This window comes from Hydractinia symbiolongicarpus, chromosome 10 (assembly GCF_029227915.1).
Source record: "Hydractinia symbiolongicarpus strain clone_291-10 chromosome 10, HSymV2.1, whole genome shotgun sequence".
In the NCBI taxonomy this organism is placed as follows: Eukaryota; Metazoa; Cnidaria; class Hydrozoa; order Anthoathecata; family Hydractiniidae; genus Hydractinia; species Hydractinia symbiolongicarpus.
In genome coordinates this window covers 27,148,202-27,168,193 of record NC_079884.1, presented here as the reverse complement: position 1 = coordinate 27,168,193, position 19,992 = coordinate 27,148,202, and the positions used below count along the sequence as shown (strand labels likewise).

Sequence of the window (19,992 nt, the reverse complement as noted above, 5' to 3'; positions counted from 1 at the left end):
CATCAGAGTAGCGTGCGCTGTTGTTATAGGTAAATGTTCCTATTCGGCGCAGCCATGTCTTATACATTTGTAAGGCTCATCAGAATAATTAGGGTTCAGCAGTATCCTAAAGCCAGGGAGGAGGTTTTTACCTGATAAGGAAAGTCTTGGAAAACAAAGTAACATCACAGGATAGTAATTTCGTATTTACATTTAAAAACAGTGAATTTGGGAAAATTGCTACAACCCTTACAAAAAGCTGATGATACTACTCTTTTGTTGATATTTATTTTGGCTTTTTCAAATTTATTGTATGTCAAAAATATGTTGTAAATCCTAAAAGTACAGCAATGATGCATTTTATTTAAATGTTGTGTTGCACATTCTCTTTTTCTTTTAGGTGAAGTGCAAAGTCCTATGCAAAGTCCTACTTTGTTAAATAATTAGCATATGAACGCATAAATTTAAAATTGATTTATCGCAAACTAAGGATTGATATAAATATATTTTTTGCAAAATTTTGTGCAGTATTTTTAATTAAACTACAATCCCGGACAAAATATTTGGAACTTTTGAGGAAAATCCTCTTCTTGGACCCCTTGCCCCCTATTTCAATGTTGCCGGGCTGCCCACTGGTTATAAGGCACCTTGCAACATTGAAATAGGGGGAAGGGGATGTGAGCAGGGCAAAAACATGTAAAATGTGATAAGTTCCAATATATTTTGTCCGGGATTGTAGCTTTAAATCTTTATATATCAGAACAAACAAAAAAACACCTAGAAATGCTTAGAAAATTTTGCGATAAGAAACGATTGTGGCTTTACTGACTTTTATCACCTTTTGAACATGAAGAAACATTGAAATCAGGTGTTCTAACAACTTTAAAAATAATATCAGCGTTTATTTCAGGGCGTTAAACGGTAGTAAAAACTCAATCTTGAAATTGAATTTTAAACTCAATCTTATAAAATGAAAAATATAAGGTAAAAAAATTCTTATTTGATTAAATTTTTAAAGTAAGAAGTCTGTAAAAATAGAAAAAAAACATTCAGATACGAAAAAGGTTGAAGATGGATAAACAGAATAAGGTTAAGTCAAAATTTAATTATCCGTCTGGGTTTAATTTAACTGAAATTCATTAACAAAAAAACCCGATTAAAGTTTTTAGGATCCTCTTTTTCGTTATGCGAATAAAAGGTTTTTGTCAGAAAAATTGAGCTTAAAAAGCATTTTTACTAATTCAACCAATATTATAACTTTATGTAGCAAAATAGCTGCGTTACATGTGCTAATCATGAACTGAAAGCCAAGGCACATTTTCAAATGAATTCACATTGCTCGTATTTTTACATTACAGTTGACTCTCTCTATCTCGAACTCGCAAGGGACCAGAAAATTTGTTCGAGATAGAGAAAGTTCGAGATAGAGAAAAATTGACAAAAATTGGATTTTTTCGTAAAAAAACGTATTTTTAACCTTCAGTGTATCGGGAGTTGATAGAGGTCAATGAGAGATGTTAAAATGTTAACATTCAATGCACAAGACTTCTTTTAAAATAAATACATAAAATAAATTTACAGCTTCATTTAAAGAAATCGGTTATGTCTTTTTGTTTAAGTGATGCCACTCTGTCTTCATTATACATTTTTTCGAATTTGGAGATAAGCATTTGCATTTCATTGCCTTTTTCGCAACACATTGCTAGATCTTTCAAAAGATCAATACTACACTCGACTTTTGATCTTGATGGTTTTTCGACAACTATATCAAATGAATCATCCTCCATGTCACTGCCATCGTCTTCAGCTTCGTCGTCCTGAGATTTCCGAAATTCATCAATGATATCCTCATTAGAGATTTGAGGGGTGGTTGCGAAACCTCATCATCCAAGGTCACAAGATCATTAGCACTGAGATCATTTGGTACCAATGATGGATCAGCCTCTCTTAAATCATCCAAACTTTCTTGGAGATCTTTAAATGGGTCATCCGAATCAGCAATAGCATCCTGTTGTCCTGTAGAAGAGATTCCAGATTTCTTAAAACAATTGATGATGGTTTGTTTAGTTACAGCCTCCCAAGAATCAGCCAGTATCTTCATTCCGCTTAAAATTAAAATCTTTGGGAAAGGTTTGTTGTTCTCCAAAGCACTGCACAGCAAACGTACAACTCTCCTTCGGTAATGCGCTTTTAGACTTCGTATGACACCTTGGTACAGACGTTGTGTTAGGGGGCAAAAAAACGAGATGAATGTTTCTTAAGTTCGAGATCGATGGGTGTGCTGGACAGTTGTCGATTATAAGAACGATTTTTCTCCCGTCTACACGAAACTCTTGGTCCAGTTTCCGGACCCAGTTTTCAAATATTTCACTATTCATCCAACTTTTCTTTTGTGATGTGTATTGGCAAGGGAGATGTTTGATGTTATTAAAGCAGCGAGGTTTTTTTGATTTGCCAATGACGAACATTGGCAACTTTTCTCCAGTAGCACTTGCTGCGGCCATTCCAGTGAATCTCAACTTGCTCTTCTTCCCCCCAGAACACTTTTCTCCTTTGAGGTGGTATGTTTTCTCGGGAAGACATTGGTAAAACAAACCAAATTCGTCTGCGTTGAAAGTGTCCTCCAATTTGTAATTCGACAGAATGGTTGGGAGCGTGGTTTCGTTCCAGGAGCTTGTCATTTGATTTGTAACTGACTTACATTCACCACCGATAACTTTCAAGGAAATGCTGTGCCTGAAAAAGTAAATAAATAAAAATGTTTCGTGTAAAGCAGCCCTTAATATTAATCGAACATAACACAATCGAACATAAATTTTAAGATTGGTTCGATTCGATTCTTATCTGTTTACAAATTATATTGTTGAACACGTGGAGTGTAGTAGAATCTGTAATGAACAATATGGCTATAAATTTACTGGGACAAGAAATTGAATTAACTGAAAATATGCCACTCGTCGTTTTGTCTTCCACTGACATTACATCTTACATAAAAGGGTACCATGTTTACAAAAGTTTATGGACACCAGTCCAACAAGAAAAACTACAAGGAGAAATGGAACCTCACAACCCTGTCGACAAATACGCTGTAGCCGTTAAAAAAGATGGGAAACTAGTCGGACATTTGCCGTTAGGAGAAAATGGAAAGTTTGCTAAAACCATATTTTATTTTCTCCGTGCTGATCAATTTGGGAGATGTGATATAACTGTTACTGGAAAGGCAGTTAATCTTGGAGATGGTGATGGAATGCAGGTCCCCTGTGTTCTAAGCTTATCCGGGCAAAAGTCAATGGTAGAGATTTTGAAAAAACAGAAGCTGTAATTTTAGTGTTTGATATGTAATCACGTTGTTTTTATACACGAAATGAAAATTATAACTATGTTATTTACCTTTTTTTCCATTTGTCCAGCCAACCATCGGAAGCCTTGAAACTTGAACAATCAAAGTTTTTAGCAAAACTGAGTGCCTTTTCTTTTATCAAATTGCCATCGATCGGAATGTTTTGGCTTCTTTGAACAGTAAACCATTTGAAAACAGCCTTGTCTATCTGCTCATAATCACAGCCTCGAACCTTTTTCGAACCAGACGCGGTTTTTTGTTCTTCCAAGCTTTGTAGGATCTTATGTTTTTTTTTCATCCAAGTTGAAATTGTATTTTTGGGGATCCCGTATTTTTCTGCTGCCTCCTTGTTTGACATTCCTTTCTCAATTTCCCGAATTATTTGACATTTTTGAATTAAAGAAACGTTATTGAGTTTTCTTTTTAAAGCCGACATCTTCACCTCAAGAAGGTTTCTGGTTCAAAACACTGTAAACAATGTTTTGTGAGTGACTTTAGAATTCGAACGTCAAACATTTTCGTTCGAAAATGGAACATTTTAATTCGATTTTTAGTGTAAATAGGTTCTTAAATCCGGAAAAGTTCGAGATAGAGAGAGAAACAGTCAGACGGGACCGAGATTTTGGTTCGAGATAGAGAGGTATTCGAGATAGAGAGGTTCGAGATAAAGAGAGGAAAATAGCTTAGAGCCTACACAAATGTCCAAGGGACCGAGACTTTGGTTCGAGATAGAGAGATGTTCGAGATAGAGGGTAGTCGAGATAGAGAGAGTCAACTGTATTCTTCTTATTCAGCCATATATGTATTGTCACAACAGTTGCCACTGAACCATTACTGTCGTAAAATGTACATTTTATTCTTAACATTCTCTTTTAGTCTCTATAATAATATAATGGAAATAGTGATGGAGGAAGATAGAAAAATAATTTACAAAGAGGTGGCTAGCCACCGCAATGATGAACTCAACCTGTTAGGTCTTTGGAAATAAACTAGAGGTTGTACTCCTCTAGAGAAAATGCCTCTAAAAGCACAATTCTCCCTTTTTACAAGGAATTAATTAAAAAAATATAAAAAAAATAAAAAGAACAACACATTTGAAAAGATGAACAGAACTTTAACCAAGGGCAGGTAGGTTTCGACCCATATTTCTGAACCTAAGTAGTCTGGATGTCTAACTGGGTCACCTGGAAGAGGTCCGCGGACGGTCATCAGCAGAAACTAGACATCCATATCTTCCTAAAGTAAATTTTGACCACTTTCTGTTCAACTGTGCTATTCTTTGTTTTTAACTCAGGTAATAAGTGGAGTCGTTACTCTCCAAAGACAAGATCATGTGTGATCATACCCCCCCCCCCCTGCTAACTTCATTTGTATTTGATTTTGTTTTATTTTTTCCTGGGGTAATAATCAAGACAGTTACAGTCATCTATTAAAAATTTGTTAACATAACCATCAAAGTTATGGAATATGTGAACAAGAAATAAATAACTTATCCTAAGATTACTAAAATAAGCATTGTATCATAAGCCACAAAGCATATCAAATCTTAACATTACACAAACCCTACCACACTTTGTGCACTTGTGTAGTGCGCCACTTACTACACCAACAAACATCGGCGGAGCTCTGGTTAAAGTATTCTTACTTCAGCTCTTCTAAAAAGAAAACATAGGACTCGTGACTGTTAATAAGGCGGTCATCACAGAAGATTACTGCTCTATCGTTGCAATGTATTCACCTGTGAACCATTTGGTCGAAGGCTATGGTTGTGTAGTGACCACTACTTAAGTTGCCGCAATGGTTGATAATAGCCCTTAATTGAAAATTTTTACGAAATTTCACTTCTCCATCTACGGTAAAAGGTATGGAAAGGGTACCAGGGTAAGCAGTAATACGAGAGGCAATTTCTGACAAAAGGCCTTTGGCACTGGCAAAACGTTTTAGCTGTAAAATGAGATGGGAACCGCACGACACTACCTCTTTTTCAACTAGAGCAGCTTGATGAGCGTTGCAAACATGGCAGAAGTAGGCATTGGTGTCTGACAACTCCTCGCTTTCAAAGAAATTATCTAAGGAAGATTGTAACGTAGGGTGGTTGGGTGCATGGTGCTATAACTTCTGAGGAGCTGGTAATATAACATGAATTGCAAGTGGTTGATGTCATGATGCCAATACTAAAAAGACTTCCAAGAAATGGAAAGTCTAATGACAGACCAGGTAGGAGATATTTAAGAACCTCGGGGACGTCGTGCTGAGCAAAGATATTAGGTGGTAGTAAACACTTCTTGGCGTAAATTTTAGCGAAAAATTTTATTGACTTGTTTTATTCAAAATTTATCGTAGATTTAAAATTTATATAGCTTTAATACCATAAATATTGTAAAAGTAGCAATAAATAGGATTTTACAGGCCATGGTATTAGAATTAAAAAAAAACTCCTTAAAAAAGTATTTTATACCCTCTTTTCTTTGCGTCATTTAGGGGTTTTAACAAGTAAACAAGTGTGTATAGGCCTAATAGAAAGACATAGTGTAGACTGGCCTTTATGCAAACGGCAATCTGGAAGTCACAGCTTAAAAACACTAGGATTATCGTTTTTTCAACCGAAAGATGTGTGTTATGAGAGGGACTAAAAGGCAACCACAGATCCTAAAGAAAGTTGATTTATTGCATCAGAAACGTTTAGTTAACAAGTAAAAAGTTTATTATTGGATGTATAACATTATCATCTGCCTTTTTGCTGGATAAAACTAATATAAAATGTCTAGAGATAGAGCAAGAAAAAAAACCCGAAAGTTCCCAGGCAACAAAAAATTATGTGAATCTGCTTCAGCGAAAAAGACCGACTTGTTATGTGCTAGTGCAAACAAAATCAACATCCCTGAAACCTCTTGTGGCAATGACAAGGACAACTATAATGTAATTTTAAACTTTGGAATTTTGAAACAGCTGTTAGAATTGTTTTTACAATGCCCTCGGTGCAAAAATAATGACGTATGTTTACTGAACAATCTTTCAAAGCAACAGGGATTTTCTTATCAGCTGGTTATCAACTGCAACGATTGTTTACTTGAAAATACAGTTATACAGTTCTGAAGTGTCTTCTGTGAAAGCACTCACTGGGAGAGCTCCTTTTAAAATAAATCTTCAGACTGTATGGTCTTTTCGAAAAATTGGAAAAGGCTATCAATCCATTGAATTGCTTTCAGCGCTGATGAACATGCCACCGGCTTTTTCTAAACCAACTTACACCAATCTAAATGACATTTTACACACCACTTACAAGAAAGTTGCTGACAAATCAACTGCCTCTGCTGCTGAATGTCTTAGAAAAAAAGTAAGCGATGTAAATGAAATTCAAAATTGTCAAGTTTCGGTTGATGGCACGTGGCAGAAAAGAGGTAACGCATCTATAAACGGTGTCGTGACTGTAATTTCCACTGACAGTTTAAACGGTAAATGTTTAGATGCTCATGTGATGTCGAAAAACTGTTTTGGGTGTAAAATGTGGCACAAAAAGAAAAATTCACAAGGGTATAATGATTGGAAGGCAAACCATGTGTGTCAGGCAAATCATATTAGCAGTTCAGGTTCAATGGAAGCTGCTGGCGCTAAGGAGATTTTCCATCGCTCTGTTGATAGAAACTTACTCCGATATACTGAGTATATAGGTGATGGAGACACTTCATCGATCTCTGTAGTGTCAGAGTCAAAGCCCTACGCCGATTACATCATAACAAAATTGGATTGTGTCGGTCATGTGCAAAAACGACTTGGAACACGTTGTCGTAATCTGTGCAAAAAACTGAAGGAAAAAATACTTTCAGATGGTAAACGTATCGATGGGAAAGGTAGATTAACGGAAAAAGCCATTAACACCTTGCAAAACTATTACGGTATGGCACTTAGGCAAAATGTTAATAACCTATATAAAATGAAAAAGTGTGTATATGCTGTGTTATATCACAACAGTAACATTGCAGATTTGATTACTCGTCATCAATTCTGTCCTAGAGATGTCAACTCTTAGTGTTTGTGGCAATCTGATCAAATTACTGGTAAAAGTACATACAAACCCAAACTTAGTCTCCCATTAGCGTTGAAAACTGAATTGACTGGCATATTTAGAGATTTATCGAGTGAAGAATTGCTTTCAAAATGCACGCATGGAAAGACACAGAACAATAATGAGTCGCTGAATGGAGTAATTTGGAAAAAATGTCGAAAGTCAGTATGTGTTAAAGAAGATACTTGAATTAGGTGTCTACTCTGCAATAATCGAGTTCAATGATGGTTCCTGTGGTCTAAAGCCTGTTTTTGATTTACTTGGTTTCAACAATTTGTGCTTTCTACAAAATCGCTTAGCGCAACGCGGCACCAGCAAAATTAACGCCATGAAGAGGAAATCAGGGTGAAGCCGGGTTTTTTCAAAGAAAACACCTAAGAGCTGTTCGGAATGGATTCATAGACACAGAGAAGGAAAATGAACCCAAACCATCATACTCTACAGGAGATTACTAGCTTTTTAGTTCTAGTTTTGTAATTTTTTATTTGTATTTATTTTTAAAGTTTGATTATCTCGCTTTTAAAATTTGCTTGTATTTCGCTTAGTTTTTACGTCATTTCTCTTCGTAGCTTTGACCAAATTGCTTCAAATTTTCAGAATAGGTTCAGTAGATATATGGCTAGGAGACATAGTAAAAAGAGGTTGATTCAACTGAACAAAGCAGAATAAAATATCTCTGCTTGTCATATATTATTAGTAAGTAATAGAATTTTGAATTATTTTTGAATATCTTTTGATGGCTTTATGCCAATGATTTTACTATGTCTCCTAGAGCATACTGCAAGGAAAAGATGTGGAAAGTTTGAGCTACAAAACGTTTTTCTAATTAGAAGATATCCTGTAAAAACCTTTTGAACTCTTTGACCTGTTTCCGGGTTAAGCGAGACAAAAAAATGTTTTTTTAATATTTTTTCATGGAAATGTATTTTTCCAGTTCTAAGCTATCTTTAAATTGCAGAAAGATAACCAATATATTAATATTTAAAAATTTGGTTTTAAAGGTTTACTACCACCTTAAATGCACTTCCCTTCGCAGCTGCGATATGATGTTTCATAGCACGCAAAAAAATGGGAGGGATCAACTGGACTTCTAGAAGCAGCCAAAAGAACACCTACAAATGCTTCGCCTAACTTCGAGGTTGTTTTGCTGACAGAAATGGCATCTTTAACTTTTGGAAGGTTATAAAAACATTGTAAGATTGAGTTTGCATAACATGTGTTTCCCAAGTTTTTTAGACCGCTATTCCTAAAATCAGGGTTAGATGGCAATGCAACTGTTGTTTTGAAAGACCTTGTAGCAAGTTTGTCGGGTTTTTTGATTTTACAAGATTTTGTGTGACTTGCGGATGATTTCTCAGGGGTTTTTGATTTCACACATTCCATATTTGTAACAGAAGAAACTTCAGGAATGATTGGGAGCCTTTTCAGGCTTAATCCAAGTGATAGAATTTCGAGACATCCAAGTGTGAAAAGAAGCACTCATGGAGGTGAAAGTTAGGGATTTTAATAGGGAACGTAAAGGCTTGTTAGGGAAACCAAGGTGACGAAAACAGGTCCTTACTAATTCTGAACAGAAACCCCTTGAACCCACCTTAATGGCAAAGAAATGCACGATCCATCCATTTTTTTTATAGCATAACAAAGTGAAGAATATTTGTTGAGCTTTCGTTTGTGCCAATATTCCTAATTTCAACTAAGGGTGAATACCTCGAAAGCTTCTTTGAATGCCAGATTTCCATATTTTCCTCACATGGACAGGTAAGCTCTATCAAAATTACACGTTTACTGTTGTGTTCTTTTGTGTTGAATGTAATTCTAATCTATTTATATATTTGCAATCACATTGAGCACATTGAAATGATTTGCTTCTGGTAATAGTGTTATATATCAGGTATCATTTTTAGAGAATGAAAATTACAAAGTGTACGCACAATGATAAACTCGACCAGTTAAGTCTTAAAATTTAAATTCTAGAGGTTTTGCTCCTCTTAAGAATATGCTCATATAAAGGAACACAATTCTTCCTTTTTCCAAGGAGATAATTGGCACAAAAATTGAACAAACAAACAGACAGAGAGAGTAGGACAGGACTTCTGTAAAGGGTACAAGTGTTTCGACTCATATTCCTGAACCAAGGTACCCAAAATGTCTAGCTGAGTCACCTCAAAAGAGGTCTGCGAACAGTCTTTAGCAGGAACTAGACATTTCTTTCATCCATAACTTTTCATCTGTCCTACTCTGTACAATCTTGTGTTACTGGTGTAAGAAGAGGAGTCGTCACTCTCTAAAGATAAGACCAGTGTAGTCAAACCCCCTTGCTGACATAACTTTTATTTTGTTTTTTGTTTCTTTCTTTTTGACTAAGGTAATAAGTGGAGTCGTCACTCTCCAAAGACAAGACTCCAAAAAAAATTATAAAAAAATAAAAAAGTAAGGATAGTCAAACCCCCTTGCTGACATAAGCCGGAAGTTGCGGTGCTGACTGCAACTTACCTAAGCTCTTCAAGGAAAAGGATGTAAGGTTGTACACCATTAAGCAAGCTTTGTTTGCAAGGGACCACTGCTATGTCGTTGCAATGAAACCACTTACCATGCACTTGGTTATAAGCAACAGTAGTGTAATGGCCATTGTTCAAATTATTTACACGTATTTCAGAACCTAGTGCCCAGGACTTAATTATTAATTCCTGTTAAAAATAATAAAAAAATGTTAAAATTAAAGTATAGAAAATAATTTTCTTTTTTTATCTTCGCTACCTTCGAGCAACAGGTGGCTACTGAAAATATCAAAAATAAATATGAAATACAATTGATAAGACACATGCAACTATCTCCTCCTCATTTTCGCCATTCATTTTATCATACACATCATACACTCTGATTGCTGGGATATAAATAGATAACAAAATTCTATGAACATTAGAAAAGAACGTTCCGTACATCGTTGTTACAAACAATATGTTGTTTATTTTTATGCCAAAAACTTAAATATACATAAAAAACAGAGATTCTATTTTTTTATTTGTTTGTTTGTTTAATTGAAAGGAAAACAGCATTGTCAAATTAATTTTTATTCATTAGGTACATGGCTGAAGTTGAAGCTGAAAAATTAAATCAGGCAGCAGCACAAAACCGTGCTCCATCTGAAGTGCGTATGTACATGAGAGTTGGCAATGACCGAAGGCGCTACAACTTGCCACATCATGATGAAGTTGCGGCAGTATTTGTTGGCCAAGATAGAGCACCTCCTGGACACAGGGATGTTGTTATCTATCCGCGTGGAGGTGATTTACAGAATATTTCCACAATGTCTGCAAACTTGGAGCCAATGGTGTATCCTCTTTTTTTCCCAAGGGGTGAACCAGGTTGGCATAATAGGATACCTCATGTTGCTGTACGTGCAACCCGTACTCGCAACACTACTACAATGTTGCAGTATTATACTTACCGTTTAGCTGCTCGGGAATATTTCAGCCCGATTCATTATGGTAAGAAATTGTTTCAGCAGTATTGTGTTGATTCTTATGTTAAAGTTGAAGGTAATAATTTAAATTACATTCGAGCAAATCAAACCAACCTTCGTGTTGTTAGTTATGAACGTTTAGCTGACCATTTGAATGCACGAGCTGAAGAGCGAGGCCTTCAACCAGGTCGTATTGTTGTTCTTTCTTCGAGTTTTCAAGGAAGTCCACGTGCCATGGCTTAAAACTATCAAGATGCTATGGCAGTTATTGGTAAGTTTGGAAAACCTGATTTTTTTCTGACTTTTACGTGCAATCCAAAATGGCGTGAAATTACAGAAAATTTGTTTGCAGGCCAACGTACACACGATCGGCCTGATTTAGTTTCTCGAGTTTTTAAATTGAAACTAAATGAACTCCTTAAAGATGTTACTGAAATGGGAGTTCTAGGTAAGACTATAGCACATGTGTATGTTATAGAATTTCAAAACAGGGGTTTGCCTCATTGTCATTTGTTAATTCATTTAGATCCCAATGACAAACTTAGGAATGCAGATGACATAGACAGTGTTATTTCAGCAGAAATTCCTAATCAACAGGAACACCCTGAGCTGTTTGAAATTGTACGATCGTGTATGATTCATGGACCATGTGGACATCTGAATCCTAATTCCAGATGTATGGAAGATGGTGCTTGCACGAAAAGTTTTCCAAATAAATGTTTAGCATCTACGGTAGCTGAAGTCAACGGATATCCATTATATAGACGTCGTGATAATGGTATACATGTCAATGTCAACAATGTTGACATAGATAGTCGCTAGATTGTTCCACATAATTTGTGGTTTTCCAAGAAGTAAAATGCACATATAAACTTGGAGGCTCTGTTAAATCTGTTGAATGCCTCTATAAACATATTTATAAAGGTCATGATTGTGCCAACATTGAGATCAACGAACATGTTGATCATGATGAGGTGCAGACATTTTAGGATGCTCGGTACGTCAGTGCACCAGAAGCAATATGGCGTCATTTTAAATTTAACATGCACCAACAATCTCATGTTGTCCATAGATTGCCAGTGCACTTGTCAAATAACCATATTGTTTATTTTCAGCAAGGACAGGCTGAAGAGGCTCTGGACAGAGCTGCAGATCAGACCACAAAATTAACAGCTTGGTTTGTGTTAAATGCAGAGAATCATGATGCTCGCCAATATATGTATCCAGATATTCCTCTTTATTTTGTTTTTAATAAGAACAAAGTTTGGAAACCAAGACAACGCGGTCATGGTAAAATTGTGTCCAGAATGTATAGTGTGAGTCTTCGCGCAGGGGAGCTTTTTTATTTACGTATGTTGCTATTGCATACACCTGGTGCAACTTCTTTTGAAGATTTACGAACTGTCAATGGCAATGCTGCTGAAACATTTCGTGACGCCTGTTTACTGCGTGGTCTCCTGCAAGATGATACTGAATGGAACAATACTTTGCAGGAAGCTGTTAACTTTCAGATGCCTCGACAATTAAGGCAACTGTTTGCTGTGATACTTACTCACTGCGAACCTTCTGGTCCTTTTACTTTCTGGACAAGGTACAAGGATGCAATGTATGAAGATTATATTCACCAAATGAATGAGGAACAGGCTGAGTACAGGCTGCTTCAAGATATTAATTCTGTACTTAGGCAATTTGGTAAATCTCTTACTGATTATAATCTTCCTCATTTAGATGAATTACCCCCAGTTGAAAACATTGATGTAGCTATGCAGGCTGAAAGAGATTCTCAACTAGGGGGTCAACTTACTGACGAACAGACTGCACTGGCTAATGCAGTCATAGAAGCTGTTGTAAATGTTGCTAACAATGCAGCCCAAAACAACCGTCTGTTTTATTTAGAAGGTGCTGGTGGTAGTGGTAAAACCTTTACTTATAATTACCTTATTTCTGAAATTGCAGGTAGAGGTTTTCAAGTTGGAATGCTACATTTACTGGCATAGCAGCAACACTTTTGAAAAATGGTACCACCATTCATAGACTATTCCGGTTGCCTGTTCCTATTGTAGAGAACAGTACATGCAGCATAACCCCGGTTTCTGCTTATGCTGCAGAATTGCGACAAAAGAGTCTCTTTTTACTTGATGAAGCTTCCATGATTCCTAAGCATGCTTTTCATGCAATAGATCGTCTTCTACAAGATATTTGTAATAATGAGCTTCCATTTGGAGGTAAAGTTGTTCTTTTAGGTGGTGATTTTTCACAGTTACTGCCTGTTGTCAGAATAGGAAAACCAACTGAAATTGTGGACATGTGTTTAAAAAGTTCTCCATTATGGCACTTGGTTAAAGAATTTCGATTACATCGAAACATGAGAACAAGGCCAGGAGAACAACAATTTGCTGCATGGCTTCTGCAACTTGGGAAAGGTGTTTTACCTGTTCGGGAGCATGAACCTTTCCAAGGTGCAATTGAAGTGCCATCCCAATGTGTGATACAAAATGAATGTATTGTTGATACTTTGTTTAGGGATCTTTCACCGGAAATTATGGCATCATCTGTGGTACTAACACCCACAAATGATGACTCACTTATCATTAATGATCAGGTGTTGGCGCTGTTGCCTGGTGAAGAAAAAGTTTATTTTAGCGCAGATGATGTTGTGTGTGATGATGAGGAGGAGCGGAATCAATATCCGGTAGAATTTTTAAATAGTATCACACCTTCAGGTATGCCTCCTCATTGCCTTAAATTAAAAACTGGTGCCATTGTTATGTTATTAAGAAACATAAACATAAATAATGGTTTATGTAATGGCACTCGCCTAATTATAAGACGTCTTCATGACAACTGTGTCGATGCTGAAGTACTCACTGGTAATGCCATTGGAGATAGGGTACTTATTCCAAGGGTGCAACTTGCACCTTCGGATACAGGTATGCCTTTTGTCTTACGTCGCAGACAGCTTCCACTAAGGCTGTCTTATGCTATGACAATAAACAAGGCACAAGGTCAAACCCTTGAAAAGGTTGGAATATTGCTGCGCAGGCCATGTTTTTCTCATGGTCAGCTGTATGTTGCTTTTTCTAGAGCAAGAGCATTTGGTGATGTTCGAGAAAGTGTTGTTCCCTCATCCAGGCAAGGATTTTTTAATAGGGAATGTTATACTCAAAATGTGGTTTACCGTCAGGTTCTTACATAATTTATTGAACAATTGGGAAATGTTATACTCAAAATATTGTTTACCGACAAGTTCTTACGTGATTTTCCAAACAATATATAAATATATGCGAATCTAATTTTAAAGCAGTTTTGCTTTGGATTTGAAAATTATCTTTACTCCTTATCTGAAAATTACTAGAAGTTGTATTTATTATCCACCATGTTGTATAATATGACACATTTGTGCTGTCAAAAAGGGAAAAGTATACCTCTATAGAAGGTATATGGCCAGGTAACCTCTGACGCTGGCATGACCTTAATGTTATACAACATGAGAGTAGTTGTGCACCACCGTAGTTATATAATACTGTTTCACAAACATTGTTATATGCTGCGTATCAGTGTGCAATAATACTGACGTTGGGTGCACTTCCGTCACATACGTGTATATGGAAGTGTCAGGTTTCTGGCTGTTGAACTACTCTTTGTGGGTATTTATAATTGCATGTTGAAAGTTCATTTACGTGTTTACTATTTTGAGTATTTTGTGTCCCATTTAATCCTAAAAATATTGTAAGGATGCATTTTATTTAATGTGTGTTAGACATGCATCTCTTTTTTTTTAGGTGAAGTGCAAAGTCCTATGGCTTACCTTCACGTGGTGCACTTCGTTAAGTGATTAGCATGTTAGGTAGAAATTGTTAGAGACATATACAAGATAAATTTAGAATTAGCGTAGAACATTTGGGTCCTAATTTTTAAAAGTGGACGATTTTTTTACCTCAAGACTTAACAATTTAAAAAATGTAAATGTTAAAATCATGCATCGCTTTTTACTTTTTTCTGTTCTTAAAACTTTAAAAATTGTAGCTATGTAATAGTAAAGCATGCTTAACAATCATCTCTTATAGTATTTAACAATCATCTCTTATAGTATTTATTGACTTAGCAAAAAAAAAAAATTCGTTTCTTATTTTTATGGAAAAGATTTTGAAGAAAAGGTTAATGTTTCCAAACTTAAACATAACATTTTATCAGGAAGTTCCATTAAATTTTTTGAAACACAAAACACATAAACATAATCTATTAGAAAAAATAAATTAAAACGTAAATTGATATTTTTAGTTCACACTTTCTTTAAACTTCAATTTAAACGATTTAAGTTTCGTTGAATTTCTACCTAACATGCAAATCATAAACTAAAAGCCAAGGCAATTATTTTCAATTTTTTATAGTTAAGGGAAAGTCAGACAATTTCTGTAGTATGTAGTATCTATACCAGACCAAATTGGATGTAAAAAGAAAATTTAAATTTGGGCATGGAAAAGCAGAGAAAATGGAAATGGAGTTAATTTGGCCGTTTTATAATTAATTTGTCGTTTGGACTTTTGGTTTATTTTTACTTTGACAAATTTATTTTTCAGACAATATATAACAAAAATGGATATTAATGAAATTGAAATATTACAATCTCCAAATAGGAAACCATGTGCGTACTATGTTTAATAGTTATAATAATACAAAAGAAAAATATGCCAATACAAAATAAATCTAAGCTATTATTTTCAAATATTTTTTTCTTAAGAACAAACAAACGAACAAGAAAATACAGAAGGTCAGACAGTTGTAGAAGGTATGTCACATTTCTCTTCAATCGTGATCTTACTTCCATTACTACCCTAATATTTTTCTTTATCAAGGGCAATATATTATTGGGAAAAGTTTATTGGAATGTTACATTTATTTTCACTACTATGTTAAAATTAACCGTACAAATATCAGTTTTATAAAACATATATAATTTCGCTTATTACTTAGGTAACGATATTGAGCATGATGGTACAAAAAAATTAGAATTGACATTTGATGCCTATATCAAATTTAGGAAGGAGAATCCTGGCCCTCGGTCACGAAATTCGTTCCAATGGTGGGTGCGGCACGGGGGTCAGGATTCAGCCAACTTTAAATGGCGAAAGTCAAAACAAAATAAAAAAATACAAAAAAATAACAACAATCAAAAGCATACACACGTCAATGCAAAATACATTAAATGCACCATACACATGCATTAAATTATATATAATATTTATTTATTTAATTATTTATTTATTTTTATTTAATAGCTATTTATTTTTACCTTAATTAAATTGTTTCATTAGTTAGACATTTTATGGAATTTTCGTTCTGAGCGCTGAAGGTAGTTTTGAAATAGGTTAGCATCCCAGCAGTTTGTTAAGTATTTTTACAAATCAAATAATGGTATTAAATATAGATTAGTTTCTTCATTAAGCGGTTGATATTAATGAACCGCGTACTTTAAAAAAAAAGAATGTAATGAGCAGAAACTAACTAAAGCAGTGTTTAAAGAAGGCGCGATGTTATGAAACTCAAATATATGTGTGTTAAGAAATATACGTTATCATATCCGAACATGTTTTTATTTAATGTGTCAAAGTAATATACCTTAGGGTAGAAATTTTTGCCAAACTTATTTTAGCAACTAGAACTTCTTCACTTTTCTTTTGTGATTAAAATCTCTGCTGATTATTGTGTAATTTATATTGGCGTTACGAAAGAAAACTGACCTCTGATGTGAATATAAATGTTATTGCCAAAAACATTTAATATTCAGAATGCGTAAGCTAAAACTGATGCAAATATTTCGTGTAGGAATGTAGCTCTATATTCTCATGTTTTCCATATACTAATCGTCTAAAAGTCGAGGCACATGTTCAAAGAGATTTCAAGTTGTAATCTTCCGTCATAAGCTTACTTAGCTCATATTTTGGTATATTGTTGACTGACTAATATTTGCTCCATACAATATTTTTCCTAATCTTTTTAACAATATCTTTTTTTTAAATTTTAGGTTGAAGCGCAAAACCCCATGACTTGCCTTCCCGTGGCGCGCTTCGTTAAGTGACTTATTTCTTCTCTATAGAGATAAATCACAAACTGAAAGTCAGGGCATGGCATCTTATGCATCACAGATTTATTGGAGGTAAGTTGTTCACTATTTTTTTTAATGTATGATGCTTAATACGATGAGTCTGTGAAAGGCATATTGGATATGTTCATTTTTCTTTTTAGTTGCTAAAAATATGTCTTTTAAATGCTAATCGACAAATTAAACGTTACAACGTCAAAGACTTTAATTTAACGTAACTTAATTTAAATTAACGAAGACATTACAATGTACTTATACCTTGGAAGCGGTTGAAGATAACTATCATTATTATGTATTGACGGACAACATCCAAATGTAAGTTATGATTATCTTTTCCAATGTACTCTTGCCTGAGTGGATTTTTCCACGGGCCTTATCGACTAGTTATTTAGAGCATAATAACAGCCAGCACAAACATTTCATATACTTACACACCCATGATCACACAAACACAAAGGAAGTATCCATTTTTTATTGTGATTAGTAAGAGTTTTTCCAATTTTTTAAAAGGTGGCAAGTTGAAAACAGACAGGGTATTCCTAATTTTTTACATCTTAATATTTTCTTTGTACAGCATGAGGAAAACATTGGGATTAATAGTTCTTATTGTCGTGTATTTTTGTTTTTTAGAGAGTAGCGGACGAGTTGCAGAAATGCAGGGTATTCTTATATTTTACACTTTAATATTTTCTTATACTCCAGGCTACAGCATAAGTTAAATAATGGGATTAATATTTTTTACCGTATTTTCCGGTATATAACCCGCGGGTTATAAGTTGATTTTTACGACTTTCACTGTCGGTGCGGGTTATAATGTGGTGCGGGTTATGTGATAAGTTTTATATTTTCTATCAATTATTGTGAAATTTAAAGATTATACATTCAATGAAGAAAATAGTACCAACGGGATAAAATGCATACATTAATATAACTGCATGCGCGATCCTATATCTACGTAATCTTACCTCAACTGCGTGATTTAAGTTTTTTTACACAGTGAAATTGCTTTAAATTTCTGTTGCTTGCCAGTGCTAATATTACGATATTAGATCATTTTTCTTTTGTGTTGAATGTAATACTAATCTATTTATATCTTTGCAATCACATTGAGCACATTGAAATGATTTGCTTCTGGTAATAGCGTTATATATCACGTATCATTTTTAGAGAATGAAAATTACAAAGTGCACGCACAATGATAAACTCGACCAGTTAAGTCTTAAAATTTAAATTCTAGAGGTTTTGCTCCTCTAAAGAATATGCTCATAAAAAGGAACACAATTCTTCCTTTTTCCAGGAGATAATTGGCACAAAAATTGAACAAACAAACAGACAGAAAGAGTAGGACAGGACGTCTGTAAAGGGTACAAGTGTTTCGACTCATATTCCTGAACCAAGGTACCCAAAATGTCTAGCTGAGTCACCTCAAAAGAGGTCTGCGAACAGTCTTCAGCAGGAACTGACATTTCTTTCATCCATAACTTTTCATCTGTCCTACTCTGTACAATCTTGTGTTACTGGTGTAAGAAGAGGAGTCGTCACTCTCCAAAGATAAGACCAGTGTAGTCAAACCCCCTTGCTGACATAATTTTTATTTTGTTTTTTGTTTCTTTCTTTTTGACTAAGGTAATAAGTGGAGTCGTCACTCTCCAAAGACAAGACTCCAAAAAAAATTATAAAAAAATAAAAAAGTAAGGATAGTCAAACCCCCTTGCTGACATAAGCCGGAAGTTGCAGTGCTGACTGCAATTTACCTAAGCTCTTCAAGGAAAAGGATGTAAGGTTGTACACCATTAAGCAAGCTTTGTTTGCAAGGGACCACTGCTATGTCGTTGCAATGAAACCACTTACTATGCACTTGGTTATAAGCAACAGTAGTGTATTGGCCATTGTTCAAATTATTTACACGTATTTCAGAACCTAGTGCCCAGGACTTAATTATAAATTCCTGTTAAAAATATTAAAAAAATGTTAAAATTAAAGTATAGAAAATAATTTTCTTTTTTTATCTTAGCTACCTTCGAGCAACAGGTGGCTACTGAAAATATCAAAAATAAATATGAAATACAATTGATAAGACACATGCAACTATCTCCTACTCATTTTCGCCATTCATTTTATCATACACACTCTGATTGCTGGGATATAAATAGATAACAAAATTCTATGAACATTAGAAAAGAACGTTCCGTACATCGTTGTTACAAAAAATATGTTGTTTATTTTTATGCCAAAAAAACTTAAATATACATAAAAAACAGAGATTCTATTTTTTTATTTGTTTGTTTGTTTAATTGAAAGGAAAACAGCATTGTCAAATTAATTTTTATTCATTAATATTTCGACAATTGGAGACAAGGAAGTTAAGACTGAGACAGTCGCTAGTTCAGACGTTCGGTTCTCGTGTTTGGGGTTCACGAGTTAAACGTCCCCCACTTGTCTCCATCATGAAAAAAACAGAACACACGCACATGTTTATAAAATGATTAGGGTAAGTAAAAATATGCTGATTTTTTTTTTCTTAACACGATGCGGGTTATGCAAAGTTGCGGCTAAGTAAAACATATCGATTGAAATTTTATGCGGGTTATACGAAGGTGCGGGCTATCTGATAGCATCTAGTTTATAACTCCCTAAAAAACTTGAGCTGCGGTTATACTATGTGCGGGTTATTTACCGGAAAATACGATATTATTCTTAAATTTTTTAGAAGGTGAAGTTGAAAGTGTGCACGGTATATTTTGTTGTCCTATTTTGTCACCTCCGCCTTCAATTTTTTTAATATATTTTTTCCTTCCAGATTATTATAACAGCAATATTATTACTTTTAGATAACACAGAAAAACAAGTAGAAAAAACGAAAGAAGGTACGGATATTTTCATAATAAATAGTGTCTATTTTTATTATTTTTATAATATATTCCATTTTGTTTTATATTTTTTTAGTATTGACGTACACAGCTTACGTGGCCTATAGAAAGCAAACCCTGGCCCCTTGTCCAATAAATCATTTAAGTGGTGGAGAACACATGGAGGTCAGG

At 34.7% G+C, this 19,992-nt stretch overlaps 2 protein-coding genes across 2 annotated transcripts; one reads left to right on the top strand and one right to left on the bottom strand.

The window, feature by feature from the left end:
* Positions 1-1,162: 1,162 nt before the first annotated feature.
* On the bottom strand, positions 1,163-2,660 carry LOC130613036 (tigger transposable element-derived protein 4-like). Its single transcript, XM_057434356.1, has 4 exons — positions 2,131-2,660; positions 1,859-2,084; positions 1,683-1,796; positions 1,163-1,279 (listed from the first exon to the last, which is right to left on the bottom strand). Exons 1-4 carry the CDS (start codon positions 2,658-2,660, stop codon positions 1,163-1,165), a joined length of 987 nt encoding a protein of 328 aa, XP_057290339.1.
* An 8,446-nt stretch (positions 2,661-11,106) lies between these two features.
* Positions 11,107-14,687, top strand: LOC130613035 (uncharacterized). Its single transcript, XM_057434355.1, has 7 exons — positions 11,107-11,626; positions 11,773-11,822; positions 11,964-12,804; positions 12,912-13,980; positions 14,262-14,296; positions 14,407-14,495; positions 14,631-14,687. Exons 1-7 carry the CDS (start codon positions 11,107-11,109, stop codon positions 14,685-14,687), a joined length of 2,661 nt encoding a protein of 886 aa, XP_057290338.1.
* Positions 14,688-19,992: the final 5,305 nt, after the last annotated feature.

Excerpts from the sequence above, each read along its gene's own strand:
- LOC130613035 (XM_057434355.1), top strand. The coding sequence starts at position 11,107 with ATGGCAGTTATTGGTAAGTTTGGAAAACCTGATTTTTTTCTGACTTTT. Across the intron at positions 13,981-14,261 it reads AGTGTTGTTCCCTCATCCAG|GGAAAAGTATACCTCTATAG; the intron begins GCAAGGATTTTT and ends GCTGTCAAAAAG. Across the intron at positions 14,496-14,630 it reads TGTTGAACTACTCTTTGTGG|GTGAAGTGCAAAGTCCTATG; the intron begins GTATTTATAATT and ends CTTTTTTTTTAG.
- LOC130613036 (XM_057434356.1), bottom strand. The coding sequence starts at position 2,660 with ATGACAAGCTCCTGGAACGAAACCACGCTCCCAACCATTCTGTCGAAT. Across the intron at positions 1,797-1,858 it reads TTGTGACCTTGGATGATGAG|GACGACGAAGCTGAAGACGA; the intron begins GTTTCGCAACCA and ends CGGAAATCTCAG. Across the intron at positions 1,280-1,682 it reads TTGATCTTTTGAAAGATCTA|TTCATGATTAGCACATGTAA; the intron begins GCAATGTGTTGC and ends CTTGGCTTTCAG.